Below are 21,471 nucleotides of genomic sequence, written 5' to 3'. Positions count from 1 at the left end.
CACGGTCGGTCAGCCGGGAAAGGGTCAGTTATTTTCTTACTTACCTTTCACGTGCTGCATTGTATTGAAGCATCCCCAAAAACATCTAAGTAGGTTTAGAAAAAAGAACGCTTTGGGTCAAAATATATTCTTTCAAAACCCAGAATTTAAATGTGATGTGAGGATCTTCTTAAGAAACAGCCCTGCAGGCACTGAACTGTCCCAGTCATATTAATCCAGCTGTCGCTGCTCCGATGCCAAAGGAAACCTCGTCTGTACCTGTGAGCCTGTGACAAGCAGTGAGGACGGGATCACCAAGCTGACCCTACTGTCTGATGGCTCAGCATGATTACATTTACAAGACGGCGCTATGTTTGGTTTAACCCAGCAGTGGAAGCTCAGGTGTGGAGCGCGACGTGGAAATGTGCTGTTGCTCTTAATTTACCTCAAAGTTCAACATGCTAAACATCCTGCTGTGATTTTTCTCAACGCATTTAAAGAGAAATGTTATCTGCTTTGTTTTGTCACCCTAAAGCAGACCAACTATTCTTTTGTGGCTTCTTAACAAGAACAAAACTGCTGGTTTTATCTGTCAGAAGCACGAGGACCATTAAAAAAATGGCCTTGGAGTTCATAAAGAAAATATTTGTAATGTTGAAGAGACTGAATTTCCTTCTTCAACACATGAAAACTATTACTTGTGTTACAGTCATCAATTCATTGTGTTGTTGACGATCCTCGATTTTAGACCTTTATTAATCAGATTTCAAATTTATATCAAATCCAACTTTTGTGGGAGCGCTGCTCTAAATAGCTGTTTTAAGTTGGTTCAATCGTGTCCCGCAGGCTTAAATTACTCTTTTGTGTGTATGATGCAGCACACTGTAGTCGAGAGAAAAACTTCAATTTAAAGGAATCGGGGCATCCATCAAAGCGATATAGTTTGTCTTTGGTGAGTTAAAGGTCAGTGTGAGACATTTCTGCCCTTCCTGATGCCCTGAAGACATTTTTGATCTTCTGTCAGTGTTTCGTCTGCCGGTTCGTATGTGCTCACAAACCCTCTGAAAACAAAACTGTGAACTCTGTCATAGTTCTTATGTGTTTATTGCTCTTTAAGATATTTAGCTTTCTTTCTGAAACAGTTATTGCTCAGTGAACGCTGCCAGCCAGTAAAAACACAAAACGAAGTATTCTTACTGTCCATTTATATAACAAGTACCACCGGTACTTACCGTAGAGTGATTTTGATATGTGTTTAATACTTGGGTTTGTCTGTGGTGCAGGTTAAAGAATAAACATACTACAGTTGTGTTTTAATTCATATTTGTATAGTATATAGTACTACTGGAAAACTGCTTTATGGCTGATGTATTTCTAATTAATATCCCTCAGTAACCCTGCGTTCATCTTAAATCTCAGTACAAGACCTGAAATTACATGCAAGATAAATGACATTACATTACATTGATTATTACTCTGGGTACATAGGTGTTATGTGCTATTATGTGGTATATAATAAAAGACGGCAAAGCAGGAAGAAGAATGTGTAGAAAAGACTTATTAAACTCTCAGAGATTAATGATAACCTTAATGTGCTTTGTGTACGTTTTTGTCTTTAAATGTAAGAAAGAAAGAGGCCGTAGCTGAAATGTGGCACTTTTTCTACCTCCTTTGCACCTAATTGTGAATTGGATGAAATAAATAGACTATGTGTCTGGCTCTACCAAACATGTTTGTGACAAGAGTGTAGAAGGCATTCTCTTTCTAACAGCCAAGTATATCATCCTGTGTCACTAGAATGCTGTTCTCCAGCATCCTGCACTGTTGCAAGCTGCGTGTACGGTCATGATCATAATCCTCAGTCAAGGACAAACAAATGACAGCAGAGCACCGGCAATCTGTAACTCTCATCCTGGAACGACTGCTGTAAGTAGTGGAAAGAATGAGGATGACAAATGGATCCAAGAGCACACAACACAGAGGAAAATATTTCACACAAAGGGCATCATCAGGTTTTGATTGTTTTGAGGTCACTGATTGTGTCGCTGCAGGGTGTAACTCAAGAACAGGAAGAGAAAACCGTTTTTTACTTGCTGCTTTTATCATTAAAAATATTTGTTAATTAGTGTAAAATTGTGCCCGTCCACAACAGCAGTTAAAGCAGTAAAAGGATGAGATGGGCGTGATCTTAATGCCACCACTAATGCTTCGAGCCGCGGTCAAAGGACATGTTGTGCATAAATGAGTCACACCAGAATCTGACACCCTGCCAATGAGAATGGACTGAAGGGAAAAGAGGAAATTTCAAGTTCTCACAAATAGTAGTGACATTAAATCGGTCAATAAGTAGAGATTTCTTGGTTTCCCCCTCAGAGTTTATTTCTTTTTCTCCAATTTTCTTTCATTAAAAAAAATTGCCGAGGTAAAGTGCACGTCAGACCTACTTAAAGGCTGAAGTCGTGATTTATTCAGTAAACCACCATCCAATAACAACCTTTTTATACCTTTACCTCTGACCCAGTCTCTCTCTCTCCTGCTTGTCCCTCTGCTCTGTTGTACAGTAGCTGCTCCACACTGATAGTCGTCTTTTTCCTGTGCGCGATCAGATGAATGCTCACTAATAGGTTTTCAGTTTTATTCACTGAGCCCCTGGTACAGAATTAAAGGGGATTTTCCGGCAGTAATTAATTGAAGTGTCCTTTTAAAGGGGAAGTATCTTTTGTCTTGATATAGTGACTGAAGTCATTAGCTGGAACCTCAGTGGTGCAGATTGAGGATTTGTGAATCACATATTCCCTCCAGATTCATTTGGGTATTTTCGAGACTGTATTGGAGGCTTTCGCCCCCGGAGCCAAAAGACTACACAGTCAATTATTGTTAACATTATACTGCGTGTTGTAATGTATCTATAGGCACATCTGCCCATTATACATAATAAAAAAGCAACTTTGTCAGCAATTTTCCCTGTTATTATATCATATGAATCAGAGGTGTGGACTCGAGTCACATGACTTGGACTCGAGTCAGACTCGAGTCATTAATTTTATGACTTTAGACTTGACTTGAAAAAATGTTCTAAGACTTGTGACTTGACTTGGACTTTTACACCAATGACTTGGGACTTGAATTGGACTTGAACCGGTTTACTTGAAAAGACTTGATATTTTACCCCAAATATAAAATTTAACACGCATATTATATAGAGATTGAAAATGTGACGTCATTCACGGGTAGAACCGCAAAGGATTCTGGGAACTCGTGGCAAGCGGTACTAGCGCACGCAGGCTTTCAATTAAAATCAGTTATACAGCGATAAAAAGAAACACAAAAATGTCAAGAAGCTGTTGTATTATTAACTACAATAGCTGGTCGCATGACAGCCATGGGAAGCCGACGGGTAAAGAGATCGGTTGTTATCGGATTACGGCGTTGAAGAGAAATTGTTCGAGCCATGTTTCCGAAGTAACAAAGATGCGACGGGTGGCCTGGATTGCAGCCATTCAAAGACCAAATATAACGTCCCAGAACCCTCCAGCTCACAGGTTAGTCTGCTCCAAGCATTTACACAAAGGTCAGTGTTTTTTAGTAGTTAATACGTCATTTTCATAACATAATTGGTGATATAGGTTACAAGCAAGTCTGGCGCTGAACAGAAATTGTGGCGCTATGCTCCTTTATTTATTGTGCATAAATAGTGAATTGTCCTGACACAATATTGCGTTTCGCTTCTGTTATTATGGCACATTGACAAAAACATATACTTTTATTCACAGGATAAAACAGGTTTTTTGTATCACTAATTGCCCAGTGCGATTACAGCATACAGTATTATTGTCACTGCTACATTTCTGTGATGCTACCAGAAATTATTTCCACTACTAATTAATTACCGTTGAGCTCAAAGGTCCTATTAATAAACGGTTAACGAATGTGTATTTATGACGACGATTTGTGAGACTGGTAAACTTATGATACGTACGATGGTCTTTCGTTCTACACGGTGCATTTCAAGGTCCTGCACCCATCCGTCGGTAAACTGTACCTGGGCTTGTTGCAGTGACCGGAAGTTACTAAACTTCATGAGTGTATGCACTCACTCCAAGAACCGTATGATTATAAATATGCATATAAATATGCTACGATGAGATAGCTGACTTCATCTAACTAGCAAATGTTGTCCAGGCTACGTTGGTGATACAGTTTTTTTTTAATGTGTATGATATTTTTGTCATGCGATTTTAAAGCTGGTCCTACAACCGCATCCAAGAATAACATGCAGCTTATCTCAGAACTGTCGGTGAAAATTATTCTTGGAGCTAGGTTTAATTGAGCTGCATTTTAAAGAGGTGCAATTTCACAATTTGTGTATATTTTCTAAGTTCACTATTTTGTCATGTGTTGAGAAAAACACAGATTTTAAAATTACATGGTCTAATATTTACATTTAGCATAACTGCAACATGCTTTTTTCGTTTGTTTTTTTTTAAAGACTCGAAAGGACTTGAAATTCAAAGTTTCAGACTTGTGACTTGACTCGGACTTTTACACCAGTGACTTGAGACTCGACTCTGACTTGCCTGACATTACTTGAGACTTGACTTGAGACTTGAGGATAAAGACTTGAGACTTACTTGAGACTTGCAAAACAATGACTTGGTCCCACCTCTGATATGAATACACTGTAACCACTCTGATATTTGATTAGAACTCTGGTCTAATGAATGACAAAATAAAACAAAATCCTGACCTGAAAAACAACTGATCCAGTTAGTGCTGGAAGCATTTCAGTCATGAACACAACATGCGGGAAATTATAGTTTTGCTACTTGCTGACATTTTTGTTTTGTCTTGGTTTCATTTCAGCCACTTGCAACATATTTGTTGTTGTTGTTGTTGTTTGGTTTGCGATTAAACAAAATTCTCATGAGAGATTTAAACATAGTTGTTAGGATGTTTGGGTGACCCAGGGTTTTTGAGTTTATTATATTATTTATAATTTCTTTGGTTTTTTTGTTAGAGTTCTTTCTTATGGTTTATGTCTCTGTGTTATCCTTAGTTGCTATATCCCCGTGTCCAGTCAGTGTCTGTCTGCCCTGGTCCCACGTCTCTGTTCCCTCTGTAGTGCCTGCCTGTAAGTCTGTGTCTGTAAGTTCAGTCTGTGTTATGTTTCCTGTTTTACTTTGAAAGTCCGTGTCTCATATAAATGTGTCTGGTTTTGCTTCCTTTGTCTCGTTAGGCCTGATTTGCCCCAGCTGTGTTTCCCTCCTGTTGCCCATTCCCTGATTGCTCCCTCTGTGTATTCAAGCCCTGTGTTTCAGTTTGTCGGTGTCGCGATCTACTCTTACCTACCCTCACTTATGCTGTGTGTTTTGTTTTTCCTGCCTGCGTTGTTGTTTGTACTTTGGAAGTTTGTTACTTTGAGTTCACGTCTGTCTCCGGAGTCGGCACTTTGGGTCCTTTTCCTGCCTGCACACAGCCGTTTCATAACAATAGTTTCACTTTTCCAGACAGAAAGTGTATTTGTAAACTGATTTCTCGCTGTAGATAATTCTTACACTCACTATCATAATAAACACAAACACTAGAAGAGTGAAGGTGTTTATTCTTACCAACTAATTAAAGTCTGATAAAGTCCGACTGTACAGGCAAGTCCTGAATTTAAACAAAGATACACAAAGCACACAGTTACTGAATGACAACCTTCTCACAGACTTGCTTTATAGTCTCAACCAGGCTGTACTCGCTTGGGTTAAATGGGTTGAAGGCCACGCTGTGAGTCATGTAATTTTCCTACTCACGAAACCACTCAGGGGCTCCAACAGCCAGAAGAATCTATCTGTTATGGTTCTACATCATTTACTCAGGTATTTTCTTCAATTTGTACGCTGCCTGATGATTGGTCCACTGATGATAGCGCCAAGAATAAGTAAAAGACGAATGTTGTGGCTTAGCATGTGTGAGGGTGAAAATGAAACACAGTACCATATCAAATTTTGCTAAGCTCCATGAAATAATACCCACTTTCTGCAGGTCTGCCATTGTCTAGCTCTTTTGTGTAATCTGTCTCTTAATAGTTGGCATACTTCCTGCATAAAATCCTGTGTGAAAGGTTATGATCTTTCATTCTAACAGCTCTCCGGGGTCTTGCATTTTAATAAGTTGCCTTGAGCCTTCGGTTCATATTCCTTAGTCTAGTTAAGATGGAGGCCTCACCTCATGAGTCAACCTTGGCTAAGAACCTCATCCTTAAAAGCAGGGAGCGGATAAGAAGCGCTGGCTGCTGCTTCTTTTTTAAACACACACGATGAAACTGGTAATGGGAATGATTAGCTTTGCATTAGGCAGTGCCAGTAAGTGTTTAATAAACAACTGTATGAGATTTAATGATCAAATACAATCTTTTTCCACCAGGTGATCATGAATCAGACCCCCCATACTCTCTACAGAGACCTGTGCACAGTCTCCAGAGATGCCCCTTGTAGATCTCGCCTGTACAGGCATGCTGAGTAGCAGCAGACGCGATCAGCTGAACACACAGTTATTAATTAAGCCTAAGAAAAGGAGAGCGATATTCTGTTATTTGCTTGCATCCCCAGATTAATGACTCGTTTTTAAAACCGTATTCTTTGGCAGAACATTAAAAGCATGAAGCACTTGGACAGGTCTGGTGGCATCACAGCCACGGGGTAATTACGTTTTCTTTAATGATTATTGGGATCATGTGGTGTTTCTGCTAAAATCCCCCATTAATCAATGGACGTAGGTTGTGAGTTTCCTGATTAGTGTTGCAAACGTGCGTTATACACAGCTGATGCATTCTTCAAATATCACATTTGGTTAACCCTCAACCGTCCACGTTGTTCAGTGACCACATTTGTTTTTCTTGACCAGTGTTTAGCTTCCTTGTCTCTTCCCTTCAAGCCTCCATCCTGCTTCTAACCAGTTTTGTCCTCCTTTTTCTACCATTTGCTTTCCTTCTTTATAACTCTCTTTTCTCATTTACATATTTATGTCTTTGTGGTGCTTCAAAAAATAGTTGTTTATCCTTTTTTCTTTTTCTCTCCATTACTATGAGGTTCTTGACCGCGCGGTCTGACATTTATAATTCTTTCCCTCTCCTTTCTCTCCCATTTAGTTGAGTTTTCTCTCCACTCGCTTCCTCTCTGCTCTGTTTGGGGTCATGAAAGAAGATGGTTCAGCTGGTCATTATGCTCTGCGGAGTGTCTTCCAGCCTCAGGGCCTGACATTTGACTCCTTCATGGGACCTGTAGCATTCATTATGCTGGCAGGAGACGAGGGGACGAGCAAAATATATGCAAATGGAAGAGGAGTGTAGTGAGCTCCACTTTATTCTAACTGAGAAAGCTCTCGTTAAACTCCCCAAAAATACTTTATATCTACAAGTTGTGGATGGGACAAAATCATTTAATCTTCTTAAGAAAGGAAAACAAACAAGTCCCCTAAATCAAGTTGTATATTTGTTATTAACCCTATAAGATGTCTGAATATCGTTCAGTATTTTTATGAGGTGTTTTTGTTTCTTTTTTCCTGAATTCAAAGACCCTGCTACTCAGGTGGTGTGACTGACACAAAACTGCCAAAAGCTTTATCTCTGCAAACAGTGGGTGCCGTTAAAATGGATAAATGTGATTGTGTAGCTTCAAGAAATAGAATTTGAGTGACTTGAGGCATCACTGGAGGCGAGGTTCAGACACAAAATGCAAATGATATTAGTTTTGGCTTTGACACTTTATTCAGCCCGAGTGGAAAGAAGTCACTAAAGAAAAGAACTGTGTGGAGAAACAATCAGTATTCACTGTCAAATAAATGTAAAGAGATATAAATAACAGCAGTTGTTCAATGATGTAGAAACAATAACAAATAATAATAATAATAATGTACTTTTTAATGAAAAATAGTAAAACACAGAATGTGAAATACAAAACAAATAGACAAACCAAGTGAAGCAATAAAGCTGTAATTATATTTCAGGCCATAACGATATCTATCACGATATAAGCCAAATAACTATATTTGTAAGATTTAAATGTGCCGTTGCTCACAAGTAAAATGTGAAATAATCAGCAGCTTGTTTTGATTTAAATCTTTATTTCCCATAATAAGTTCAACAGGGTAGATGTACTTAAGGAACATGAGACTTTTTCAGATAAATGAAGGCAAATATTGCAAACTACACAAAAGGCAGCCGCTAAAGCGTTTAAGTTTCAAAATAGAACAAACGAAACAGACTAAATTGTCAATTCCACTTAGAAACAAAATATTAATTCTAAAAATAAATCTTAGTTTGTTTTACAGAAGAACAGACAAAACTAACTTTTGTCAATATCAAATAAACTGAGAACTAAAAGGAAATTCTCGATCTCTCCTTGTTGTATAGCTGAGCTTTTCAAACAGTTTTAACAGTTACTTTAGTCTGACAAAAGCCGAATGACGAATCAGTGCTTCCAGTCAGAGACTGAGCTGCACCGCTTTATTGGATTTCCAGACTTGCTTTCTACACATTTCCAGTGCAGCTACTCTGTTTTTATCAGACTTGAAATAGCAGAAATACCTTCACACTGCGGAGCTTCTGTGGCTCTTCCGTTGGACAGTCTCTCCGGCATTAGAACCATCATCTGTTTTCTCTTCGGTCACCTTCGGTCACGCTCTCGGTTGATGTTTCTCTAGTCGGCACAATCATTTCCTCCATTACCGGGCAGCATGGCGGCTGGCTGCTTCCCAAACAAATACACATGTGCGGCTTGGCACTTGTGCTGTACGTAACAAGTCATGTGACGTGACGCTGCGGCTGTGATTGGTTCGGCTCTGCGCTACTTAATTTGGATTGGCTGTTCTTTTTTTTTTTTTTTTTAAGAGGACAAGAGTGGTGAGGTCCATCGCAATAGTTTAATTTTTCTATCGAGAAAAAGTTATTTCGCAATACATATCGTTATCGTTCCATCGCCCAGCTCTACTTGAAACATTTTGAGAAAAAATGTAACTGATTCCTTACTTTCAGCGAGTCGTACTGGATGGAGGAGCTGATGGCAGCTTAGAAGCCTCAGCTTCATACTCTTTAAAATTGTGACTTCAAGGTTCAAGGTTCTTTATTATTTGTCACATGCATAGTTATACAAGTATAACACACAGTGAAATGTAGCCTGACACGCTCCTCGACATGTGCAAAAATTGGGGGGGTAGAGGAAGAACATTATATATATATATATATATATATATATATATATATACATATATATACACTGGGTGAATGTGCAGTAGTAGCAGCAAGCAGGTGAATTCTGTACATTAATATGAATAGACATCTGACTATTTTACAGGATAGACAATATAAACATATTTAAAATTAAAGGAATTTGGAATGTACATTGTGCCTTGGTTTAGTGTCTGGAAGAGTCCTGTCTCAGTCAATTATAGATGATGTGAGAGGGCGGGTGTGTGTGTTTAGGGCACGGATGGCTTGGGGATAGAAGCTCCTCTTGAGTCTCTCTGTCCTTGCCCGGAAGATGCGGAACCTTCTACCAGATTGCAGAAGTTGGAACAGTTTGTTGCCAGGATGGGACGGGTCCTTCAGTATCTGCGCTGCTCTAGTCCGGCATCTCCTGGTGTAGGTGTCCTGAAGCGGGGGGAGAGCAATCCTGCAGCAGCGTTCTGCTGTACGGATCTCTCTCTGGAGAGCTTTTTGGTCCTTCACACAGCTGTTCCCAAACCACGATGTCATGTTCTGTGTGAGGACTTAATCTTTCTGATAGGTTGGAATAAGTGGGACATTTTACTTGAGCAGAATCAAAGATCCAGAGTGTTTACGACACATTGTGAGTTCTGCTGTCGAACGTAGACGTCCTGTTAGGAAACAGTTTGATTGAACTCCTGAAACTGGTGGTTTTGGAGGTGGTGTGTAATTATCACTCAGTCACAAAAATATGAACGTGTGGTCTGATGTTATATATGTTGTTCACTTCCATCACGAGTACTTGTGTCTTCAGATCTATTAATTCATACCTGCATCTTCATTAAAAAATGTCCTCAGTAGATTCGTCCCCTGCTGTGTATTTAGATTTACCAAAAAAACTTTCATTAACTACTTTCAAAGATTCCCATTTGTGCCTCATCTCAAATCAACCTAAATTAACAACCCAGTGATTTCCTCTAACATAATATCAGCACAAATTAGGGTATTTTTGTCATTTATCACAGTTGCTGCGACCCATCTTCAGGTCATAACATGGAAGAGGCATTAACTTCCCCAAAAGCCAAGCAGCCACAAGAAGTAGCAAGAAGTACTGTTTGTTTTGGGTCGACGGCAGATTAACAGTCAGATCCAAAACTTCAGACTGAGCCTATAGACCAAACAAAACAAAACTAAGCTCCAAAGTGCACACAAATGACTTTATGAAGCAAAAACCTGACCTCTGTTGTTTAATCAAAAGACAACAGAAAACTTTGATGCTGCAAAGAAAAACCTTTGCAGCATCAAAGGAGGATCATTTGTATGTAGTTTGAGTTGCTTGTAGTCATGTTTTGGTCCTTATACAGCCTCGTTTGCACTGCCAGAAAAAAGTGGATGCTGATGTTCTCCAGGGCTGCCGTTTGTCACTGATTTGAACTTTTTTAGATTGAGTTTGGTCGTCTCAGGATCTTGTCTGTCATGTTTATTTATTTATGTATATTTAACCCCATTAGCTTCCACAGTAGTGGTTGCTAGTCTTCCTGGGCCCCAAGTCATCAAGTGTAATCTAATAAAACATTACACAATAAAGTAGATGCAAAAATTGTGCGAGGTTTTACAGTTGTAAAAATGTAAGCACGCGAATATCAATATCATTGAGGCACGACACCCAAGAATCAAAAACAGTTCACAGCTTTGCCCACTTACAATATTTACAATAATTAAAAACTGAGTAAAAAGGCTTTTAAATGTTTGGTTTTTTTTTTAATTATGAATAGCAGCTAGTTCTCTAATTGGATAAGGCAATATTTTATTCCACTTAAAAGATGCTCTAACTAAACTCAGTTACTTAGTTCAGTTACTTTTGGCTCGAGGAATTACTAAATTGCGCTTTGTTAAAAATTATGTATTTCATCTGGATACTGCAGCTGAGCAGAGAACAAACGTGGTGTGTTTAACAGTATTATTCTCTTTATTAATAAAAGTAAGCCTGGGTGTAATTTAGCTTGGACAGGAAGCCCAAAACGTTTATTATTATGTTATCATTTTATTGATACTGGTATAGTGTAAACATCTCAACACTAATCTGGCCGCCTTATTCTGGACTAACTGAAGTCTGTTAAGATCTGTCTTATCAGCTGCTGACCAGATGATCTTTCATGATTAAAGAAGTGATGCAGACAGAGCATCTCCTGGCCGTAGCTACGCCCTGTCCCATTTTCTAATAACAGTCTATATGCTGAGACCATGAATGGTGCTGATTTATGGGAACATGCTGGGAGGCATCTAAGTTTACCAGAAAACGTTATAAACAAGTAAAATGATTTCTCTGTCATGAAAACAAATAGTTTATTAATAACTGTTTCTACATTATGTAATACTTAAATTAAAAACTGATGATAAGTGGGTTTTATAAGTGACACTATTGCAGCTTAATGCCAAGTTTCTCTCAGTCATTTGTATTTCTTTGTAAATAATTTCATACACTTCATTTACTTTTTCAATTATTGAGTTAAGATTAGATATCATTACCAAGCGTTGATTGTCATTGTGCAGACTGAGCTTGTTTGGACGGATATTCTGTTCATTAGTTTAGAGTTATTCAGTCCTATTAGCGTCTGTGTCCCCCTGGTATGACTGGGAGGGGTGAATAAATGCCCCGGCCTGCCTGTCAATCACTCTAACCCAGCGGTCCCCGACCCCCGGGCCTCGGACCGGTACCGGTCCGTGAGTCGTTTGGTACCGGGCCGCGAGAGTTGAGGCTCAGGTGTGAAATGTCTGGTTTTCAGGGTTTTTATCGGTTTTCAGCGTTATTTTGTTATCCTTTTTATCGTTTACTCGGTTTTCCTGGGTCTTTTCATGTGTGTTATGAATAAATCTTCTTTTTTTCGGTACCGGTGCTAGTTTTAGTTTGTTGTATTTATCCGCGACACCTTACAGGCCGGTCCGTGAAAATATATTCGGGCGTAAACCGGTCCGTGGCGCAAAAAAGGTTGGAGACCGCTGATCTAAACTGTACGTAACTGGAAAACACATTCTATGGTCCTTTCCAGATGATGCAGAATATTTGTGCTTTGTTCTTCTTTTCTCAGCACTCGTATCCCCAATGAATTGTTTATAATTTGGCTTTAACCAGTGATCCAGTTGTAGTCTGAGCCAATACTGGCTGAAAAGATGGGATGGAGAAATTGCATTGTAAAAGAGGCAGGAGAGGGCAGCTGGACTGTATTTCACTCCATTTACTCGGCTGTCAGCTTGGGGCTCATTATCTCATGTTTAGTTTACGTGCAGCACAGCTCCACAACAGCTTTGCACATCTCCGGCTTCAGCTGCTGCTCTTATTGCTCCAGAATTCATTTACTTTGAGAAGTTTTTGACCAACTGAATTGTCAAACTTTTGGAAAACAACAGTCGCTTCATTTCCCAGCTATAAATATTGATTCCTATCAACATTTATGTCGCAAATGAGAAAAATATTAAAACTGAAATCAAGTTTCAAATAGATCTCCACACAGTGGGAAACGTTGTCCTGTACACTCAGAGCCGTAAACAAGTTTAAATTGCTTCCCACACGGGGAGGTCGGGATTTGAAAACCAGGAATTGGTTGGCAGAGGAAAAGTAGTTTGAACCACAGAAACCTTTTACTGACTCGATGGCATTAGATTTCATTTTTGACTTTTCATTAATGATTTTAAAGCAACTATTTTCTTTTCTGGGGTGTTCATGAAGATTAAAGCGAGAACACACCAAATTTAAAAGGTCATTTATAACTTTACAGAAAATGGGAAATCGCTGCGGTGATTTATGCAAAATCGAGTTTGTAACGAGCTCCAAAGTCAGTATTTGTTATGATCTTCTTGATTTTTTAACACTCTGTGAAGATCACTGACATGATGAAGAACAAACTCCTTGTCAATCAGATATTTTCCACATGGTGTTGCATAGTGTTTTAAAATGTGACGATTCTGCATTTATAATTCCATCAATTTTGACAAGATCCACAACAGCACTGGCTGAAATACAGCTCCTATGAAAGAGGGCCGTGGAGTGCCTGCAGACACAGGGGAGGGCAGGGTAAGCTGCAAAGAAAAATACTGTTAACACAGCAGTGAGTGGAACAGAAGCACCGAGCTGAAAACTCAACAACTACGACTCAGACTGAAGAATTAATGATCGATAGCACCGAGGAGTCCAAGAAACACAACGTGCTGGGTCGAAAACCCAGGACTGTCATAACAGGTCAGTGTTAAGTGACAAACAAACATTACTCTGACAGTGCGCAGATACACGGACTGAAAACGAGTGAAAACGAACCCGATCTCAAAAATTAATCAATAATGAAAATGCTGAAGACCACCTTAAAAAACGAGGTCTTGTTCCCTCCTTCATGCTTTAGTGAAGCAAAAAGCTCAATTAGGATGATTAAGGAGCTGTTTTTGCATCAGTTTGTTATTGTTAGGGTTCCTGGGTCTGATTTGATCATCTATATTCTTTGATTTAGTGTTTCTATTATTTAGTTTTGGTATTTTTAGCTCCCTTAACTATACGTAGTATTCCTGGTGTTTAGTTGGCCCTGTGTGTTTCCTGCGTTGTCTTCATGTTTGTCTAGTTGCCTATTTTCCCCAGTGATGTCTGTGTGTGTGTTCCTGTTACTTCCTGTTTTACTTTGGTAGTCTCCTGTCTGTGTACGCCATGTTCTGTTTGCTTCTCTTACTTTGAAGGTACGTCGTCTCAGAGTAGCTCCAGCTGTGTCCCATGTGTTTCCTTGTGTATTTAAGCCTTTTGTTTTCTCCCTCATCCCTCGTTGCGTGTCTTACCTGCTTGTCTAGCCGTTTCATTTAATGTATATTTCCAGCTTAGTTTTGTATTCCAGCTTCCAGCAATCAAGCTGAGTTTTTTGAGTTTCTCTGCCTCCGTGAGTCTGCATTCAGGCTCCTTTTCTGCCAGCCGCACACAGCAAACATGACAGTTATCTGTGTGGTAGATATGGCACGTGAGAAATATGTTTAGCAAGTGTCCATCTCTGACAGGAGGCTACAACAACTGCAGTGAAGACAGATGGCAGTGTGCCACGTAGGCAACCAGGCCAGTAAGTAAGCAGGTGAAGTCCAGTGGAATAAATGAGCTGGGAAGGAGGTGGTGCAGCGCTAATGGTGCTTTATAAGAGCGTGCTGTACAAATCAGCTTAATGAGAGAGCAAAATATAACAAATGTGTGTTTAAAGAAGAACAGCAGGAAACACAACAGTATTGTACCATAGCAGCTTTATTTATGAAGCACTTTAACAGAAAACCAGGGTTCACAAAGTGCTGTACATATACAAATAGCATAAACAAAATAAAACGTGTGCACTGGAGGCCTGTTGCACACACTTTTTCACAAGAAACACAAACACGAATCAATAATCAGTTTTACACCTTATTACTTATTATACGATCTTCATCAACAGCAAAGTCTTCACTCACTAATATGGTTATTGTATTGAATATAAGTCAGATTATTGCACCACATGCTTTGTAAGCGTGTTGTGAACTGACAAAAATAAGATATTTGCATTCATCTCATTCAAATGGCAGGTTTAAAAATGACACCATGAAGAGCAAATAAGGTCGATATGTAGATATAGTGAAGAAGATTCCTGAAGAGTTCAAGCAGACAGATCTGCTGCCACCGGTTTCACCAGTGTGCCTGAACCTCTTTCAAAACTATTGACTTAAAATAGAAATAAGAACAGAACACTGTAAGCCTTCTTCTCCTGGAACCAAATGTACATCCAAAGTGACGTTTTGCTCTCACAGACATTTTGACTTAGTTAAACTAAACTGTGAAACTAAAGCAGGCTTTAGCAAACAGCAGTGAGAGCTGTTGTCCAGAAATAGAGAAGACAGCGAGGACTGTTCCCAGGAGTGTGTGGCCGACCACAAACACTCCAAGTGTATCTACAGTGCTGTTCACAGGACTGTGGATACAAATGTGAGTTAAAGTAATGTTAAAAAAAGAGGAGGGTCCACACTGACAGTTCAAAAGGTCAAATGCAGAAGCTCAGTCCAGTGCAGAAAAACACAGTAAAACAAAATAACAAGACAATAAAAAGCTAGAATGTTATGAACACACAAGGGGAACAGAGACAAGTAAATAATGAGGAGTACGGCAAAAGTGTGTGTGTATATATTTGTTTGACAAGTGAGTAGGCGGGGCTGGCATGAAGAGCGCTGGGACCTGCAGACGTGAGGGCAGGGAGAGGATGACAAGAGGAAGGTGTGGGCTTTAAAATGAAGCAGGAAAGAAGAAGATGCACAAGATTAAAGAGTTTTCTGTTCGTTTCAGCTTGTTAATAATCGCGCAGTCGGTCAGATTCATCATGTGACCCACAAAACAACTGTGACCACTGCGAATGACGTTAATATTACGCCTTCAGCATCGTTACCATCATGGTGGCATTTAAAGACGACAAATGAACCACAGTAAACACTTTTAATTTGCTAAATTTACTAAAAATCTTTTTATTTTTTCAAATTAAGAAGTTATCTAAGAATATAACTGATTTCAATAATGTGACGGTGCCTATGAAGTATTTCTAACAAGCATCCATCACAGAGTGGATAAAGTTTTCACATCCAGCTTTAAAATCGAAGTCGTGCTTTGTACTCTCGTGCACTCTTATCTGTGCTGCCATCTCTTCACCGCGTTCTCCGTCTGAATATGTGGCTCTAATTCTTTGCACCATTAAATTGATTTTGGATAACACAATTTATCTTTGAACTCTTTGATCTCATTCAGGCCTGAGAATAGAAAGGGTCAGCTCTTGGTCTTTTTCAGTCACTTGACTGTGATTAATCTAAATCCATTTTCTGGTTCTCGAATCTCCACCGGACATATTAAATAACTAAAAAATAATAATTCCTATCGCTTGTGTTCATGTGATTGCAGTGTAATACACAGCTCACACTCGTACTAAAATCACATTTATTCTCCTGTCTCGTCTCGTCTATGTTCTCTTGCTTCATCTTGACTCTTGACTCTGTCAGTTCCCTGGTGGCGAGCACAGATCTGGCGGCCCCCGCTGATTTCCCTTGGTGTTTGAGAAAGATATAGCAGCTAGCTGTACGCAACGGCACATTGTCTCACGAGCCCGTGTGATGAAATCAATCCACAACATGTGTATCTGGTTTCGCTTCGTTTCGTGTGTGTATTGTTAATCTTTTACCTCAAAGCCCCGCTGCTTCTTCTTCTCTGTTTTTGTGGACTGGGCCAATCATCATTCTGAAACTTGATAGAAATGCATTACACAGTGTTTACGCTCACTCTGCAGTCTCCATCTTAATTCTATGATTTCTTTCTACATGCAGTCTGAGCTGCTGTCATCCGCAGCAAAGCAGATGGGTTCAAGTGATAGCAGTAATGGCAGTCCTGTGCAGTCACATCCATGTAGCTATCCAATGCAGTTAGGATTGATTGAGCTCGGCTCCTGCTAGAGGATAAAGCTGATAAGAGAGGCCAGTGACTCTTCACAGACGCTGCCCACATGGTATCGTATGATTTAACAGGCATCAGTGTTAGAGGTAAGCATAGTCCCATTGTCCTATTACAGAACACTAGATGTTTATCACCAGCTGATTGATGCTAATGGCTGTGTTGCATCCTGCACTGATGAATGCGTACTGGTTACATGATGCTCATTTGTGAGAGGAATTATGGTATCTGATGAAGACAGTAATCACTGAGAAGGTCAGCTTGCCTCTGACATCACATAAAACACGGAGTACGACTGTGCTGCGTTCAAGAGACCTTCAGGAGAATGAGAACATAATTCACCGATATCTGCTCAAGATAACCAATTTAGTCGACGTTTACAACGCTCTAATTCGCGTCCGGTTGGTGTGGCTGTGTGCAAAACCGTGCATGCTCACGTTGGCCATCATGTGTGTTTGTGTGCGCTCATTCTAAACGGTGAAGTGGAACAGAGTGCAGGTAATGAGGGAGATGGGACGGTGTAATTATACTGCAGAGGGAGGATTAGCGGTTTACTTAACCATTAGCAGGTTCACCTTGAAGTGCAAATGCCAGATGGATAAAAGTCACACCTCTTTGCCCTTCATTACCTTCAACTGGACTAAAGACATTTGCTCCTAAGCCACTTTTACTTAGTGTAGACTTTGCATATTTTCCATTAGCTCTTTTGTGTCTTATTTGAGTAGTTTGGCTAATGCAGTGTGGCACAGTAGTGTCGGGTATTAAGAAGAGGCATGAAACGAGATCGATGCTCATGAGCCGTGCAGCGCGATGCTGTTATTTAGCACTTATGGGAATGTTTTATTAAATCTGTGGGTCAAATAAGAATCAGAAGGGATTTATTGCCAAGAAACACACAAAAGCTGAGTTTGTCAATATCAAAAAAGAAAGCTTCATAAATTTCTGTTTTCATTTACCTCCGAAAACATAATCACGTCATCCTCCAGACTGTTTGAGTCACTAAGAATTATTATAGTGTAATATTGCTAAATGTTACAATCCCATTATTTAAATGAATACTTTCACGTCACAAAAAATAAAAAGAAACAAGGTGGTGTTGAAATCATACCAAGGACAACAACAACACAGAGGACTGGATTGAGTGGAGTTAATAGACACGTCTGCCTGCACTGGAGAAATGGAAAACTCCGTTCAGACACACAACCGTGTACGCTCTATATTTGATTGAGTTTGTGTGCATGCATGGATGCATAAATCTCTGCTGCTGCTCGCGCACATGTGTGGATGGAGCGCGTGTCCCTCTGAATTGGTGCGAGTGTATCTCATCACCGAAAGGAGACAGAGATTGAGGGCTGAGGGTGTGTCGAGGATTGCCTCCTATTTTAGCTCAGCTGTGGAGGGCAGGATTTCCATTTTTCTTCCCATTACCAAATAAAGTACACCCTGCTGTTAGAGCTGACACGAGGAAGAAAACACATTAATAGCAAAGGGTAACTTTTTAAGCAGCTGTCACGGCAGGAGCAGCTTGAAATATTGCTTTTCAACCATCTACTCCCATGATTAATATCATTTTGGGATTCCTAACAATATAAAATATCGAATTCAGCTGATAACAGACATCATGTAGGTGATGTTATGTTAATTGTAGATTAGGTGAGTTACATTCAGTTTTACTAGCACAACAACATCCCAGAATACTGTCACGGTCTTTGAGTTTTGAGTGTTTGGATTTTAAAATTCTGCTGACTTAAATCTTTTCTGTTTATTTTCATGTATTTATTTCCTTAATATGATCAGTGTTTGCTTTTTATGTCCGAGTTTTCCTTTTGTTGTTTTAAGTTTACTTTTTTTTACTTTGCTATTTAATTGTCTTCTGTGATTTGTATTCACTTTTACTTCCTCCCATGTAACTGCATTGATAGTGTTTCCTCCCAGCTCCGTCTGTTCCCCGTGTGACGGTAAAGTCCATTCGTTCCTTAGTTTAGTGTCTGTTAACCTTCCGTCAGTGTTTCTTGCAGGTTTCTGGATCCTGCATCCTTTTCTGGCGGCTTTAACCAGTCAAAATAAGAACTTGCCTACATGACAAATACATTTCACAGTTGGAAAAAGAAGAATTGTAAAAACAAAAATAAAAATTTAGTAGAGTTCCTGTGACTCCTGTAGTTTAACATATTGCCAAATGTTTACCTGAGACTGATTTCAGGGTATTTTAATCAAATGTGTTTCTCTTGTTGTTCTTATTTGCTCATTTCTTAGTGAGTAAAGACAAATGTTCAGTTCTGACTCAGCCTGGTCCTTTAATCTCGTCCCCAGGAACCACAGTGATGACAATGACGGCGTTTGACGCGGACGACCCGAATACAGACAACGCCGTTCTGCGCTACAACATCGTCAAACAGTCTCCAGACAAACCTTCCCCGAACATGTTCTACATTGATGCAGAAAGAGGAGACATCGTCACAGTTATAGCTCCCACGTTACTTGACAGAGAGGTGGGTTAACTCGGCAAATCTGTTCCTGTGTTTGTGGTGTGGGCCTCTGCACTGAGCGGTACTCAGCGGTGTGGTGTTGGTGGTCAGGAAGTTGTCACGAGGCTTAAACGTGTCACTGGAGTTTCTGAAACGAAGCATCCATTCATTCCCAACGTGTCGCCTGTGCTGCCGGCAGACTCAAGAAACCACGTAGTCGGTGTCTGTGTGTCGTGTAAGCCGCTTCGGTGTTTGTGTGTGCCTTTGTGTGAGGGAGCACCGGCGCGTTCCAGCTAGCAGGCGCAGTAGCTAGACGAGCGCCTTTCCATTTCCCCGTAAAACCAGAGCGACACAACGGGATGATTGCTTTTCCAGCAGGGTGACGAATGCCAGAACATCGATTGGCTCCGCTGGTGGAAGAGGAATATTAGCTGTTGTCAGACACTTAGCGAATAGTTTAATTGAGGTGATACACACTCATCCGTCGACTCTGGTGGTGTCCAACATCCCGAAAGCTAAAAACCTCCCATCCGGAACTGTTGGAGCCGTGGTGACTAACTGCCCTGATGAGCCAATCCCTGAGCTACAGTAGACCGTTTAATAGAAGCCTAATTAATTAAAAGGAGGATGAAATGAGATGTAATCGATGCAGTGTGCAGTGTTGCTGCTTTTGTGAGGTGAATAAGAAATCATCCAAGAGATACACAGCTGGTGGTTTTTCCTGGTGTAATAGGAGGATGAAAGTGAGACTTCCAGGATATTTCAAAAGATAATGCTCCAGTAGAGTGTAGAAAAAACAGCAACAATAACACTGCTTCTCTAATGTCTGCAGCCAAGATTTATTACACCACTAACAGGCTAATGTTCAAAAAAGCAGTTGAATGCCTTTGAAGAAGGCAGAATTTTTCACCTTTTCTCTTCATTTTTAAACTCCTGAATTTCGTAGCATGTACTGTAAAATAACCAGTAACGCAACTCAAACTAACTCGCGTCCATATGTAAAGCTGAAGTCCAGTTGGAAATACAATTATTTCAGCTTTAAGCTTTAACGCCTTGGTGTTCATTAATACTGCATTTCTCCATGTGCATGATAGGTTATAGGTTTTTGAAAAGATCATGTAATGCACTTGATTTGCACTTATTTTGATCAACAAATGTTAAAGAACTTGGACTCGGAGGGAAGGATTCTAAGAAGTCGTGTAAAAGAGAGCATAGCATTCAAGTGTTCTGATGTTTGAAGCAATGAGTCAGTTTTATGCTGCCGTGCAGGATCGTCAGAGTCCTCGAAAACGTTTAAATGGGCTCAAAGAAAAAGAAGTGAAACAAGTTTATTTCTATAATAAACAAATCATGACAAATATATGTATGTGAGAGCTCTTTGTGGTATTAATAGTCACATGAAAAGCCTAAAACAACATATATGATTGAAAAGAGGGCAGATGGAAGAGCAGAAAGGGTACCTTAAAACTGTCCATATCGAGGTCTGACGAAATTTAGACGCAGCCACTTTAGCACGTCGTCATGACTCTGACGCCAGCTCGATGCAGTTTAGCTCCATCTGCCAATATAGTTGCATGTCTGCAATATTCTGCTTTGCAACAAAGGCAAAACACCAAATGGATAGGAGAAACAAAAATATTCCCTATGTTCTTCAAATTCCTCAGACATAATTCAGGTGGCGCTATAAGTGTATTTGGATAGACACCTCACCTGCCCCAGGGAAGCAAAAAGCAATCCGGAGAAAATCAATTTCGTCACATTGAAATCAGTTTGATTTTGCCTCTAGTGCTTTCTCTGAGGCGTAAAATCCTGTCTTGATATGCATATTTATTCCAGCACTCTCTGTTTTTCTCCTCACTTTATTGTAGACATGTCTCCCCTTGCCGTCTAATATTATTCTGACACGCGAGGTTGTTGGATCAATGGCAGGCTGTAATTTCTGACGGCTGGTAATGCTGCAGGGATGAGGCCATTTTCTTAAGTTAGAAAAGATCAAAGAGTTTTTGTATTTTTCACTGGATTTACATGGAAATCACTGTTAATGAGTCTGCATTGCAAATATGTCCCTCTTCACCTGCTGGCCGTGCAGAGTGCAGTTACTACAAGACTCAAGCACTATTCGTACGGTACACATCAAAACTGCACGTCACTGGATGCTAATCAATACAGGGTTCCACCTTCCTTAGTCTCCATGAAGGCGAGCACGAGACTGTCGATGTGTTTTCTTCCTCTGTGCGATTCAGCATGCACATCTATGAGTGTTTGTCGGTAAGAATAGCTCAGATAAGCTTAAATTAATAAATTATCTGTTCAGAGAAAACAAAACACCTTGTGAGATAGTGGCGCTTCATGCTGCGCACATC

General features: G+C 40.0%; 1 protein-coding gene across 1 annotated transcript in view; it reads left to right on the top strand.

Annotated features, from left to right (window-relative positions):
- The window catches only part of cdh13 (cadherin 13, H-cadherin (heart)), a 410,738-nt gene that overhangs the window by 252,599 nt on the left and 136,668 nt on the right, over positions 1-21,471 (top strand). Inside the window, exon 7 of the mRNA XM_082540060.1 lies at positions 18,954-19,132. Coding sequence (XP_082396186.1) covers positions 18,954-19,132 — 179 coding nt within the window. The remainder of the gene's footprint in view (positions 1-18,953; positions 19,133-21,471) is intronic.

This window comes from Aulonocara stuartgranti (genome assembly GCF_965226115.1).
Source record: "Aulonocara stuartgranti genome assembly, chromosome: 7".
Lineage (NCBI taxonomy): Eukaryota > Metazoa > Chordata > Actinopteri > Cichliformes > Cichlidae > Aulonocara > Aulonocara stuartgranti.
The sequence above is the reverse complement of the archived record's forward strand: the minus strand, read 5'-3'. Positions and strand labels throughout refer to the sequence as shown.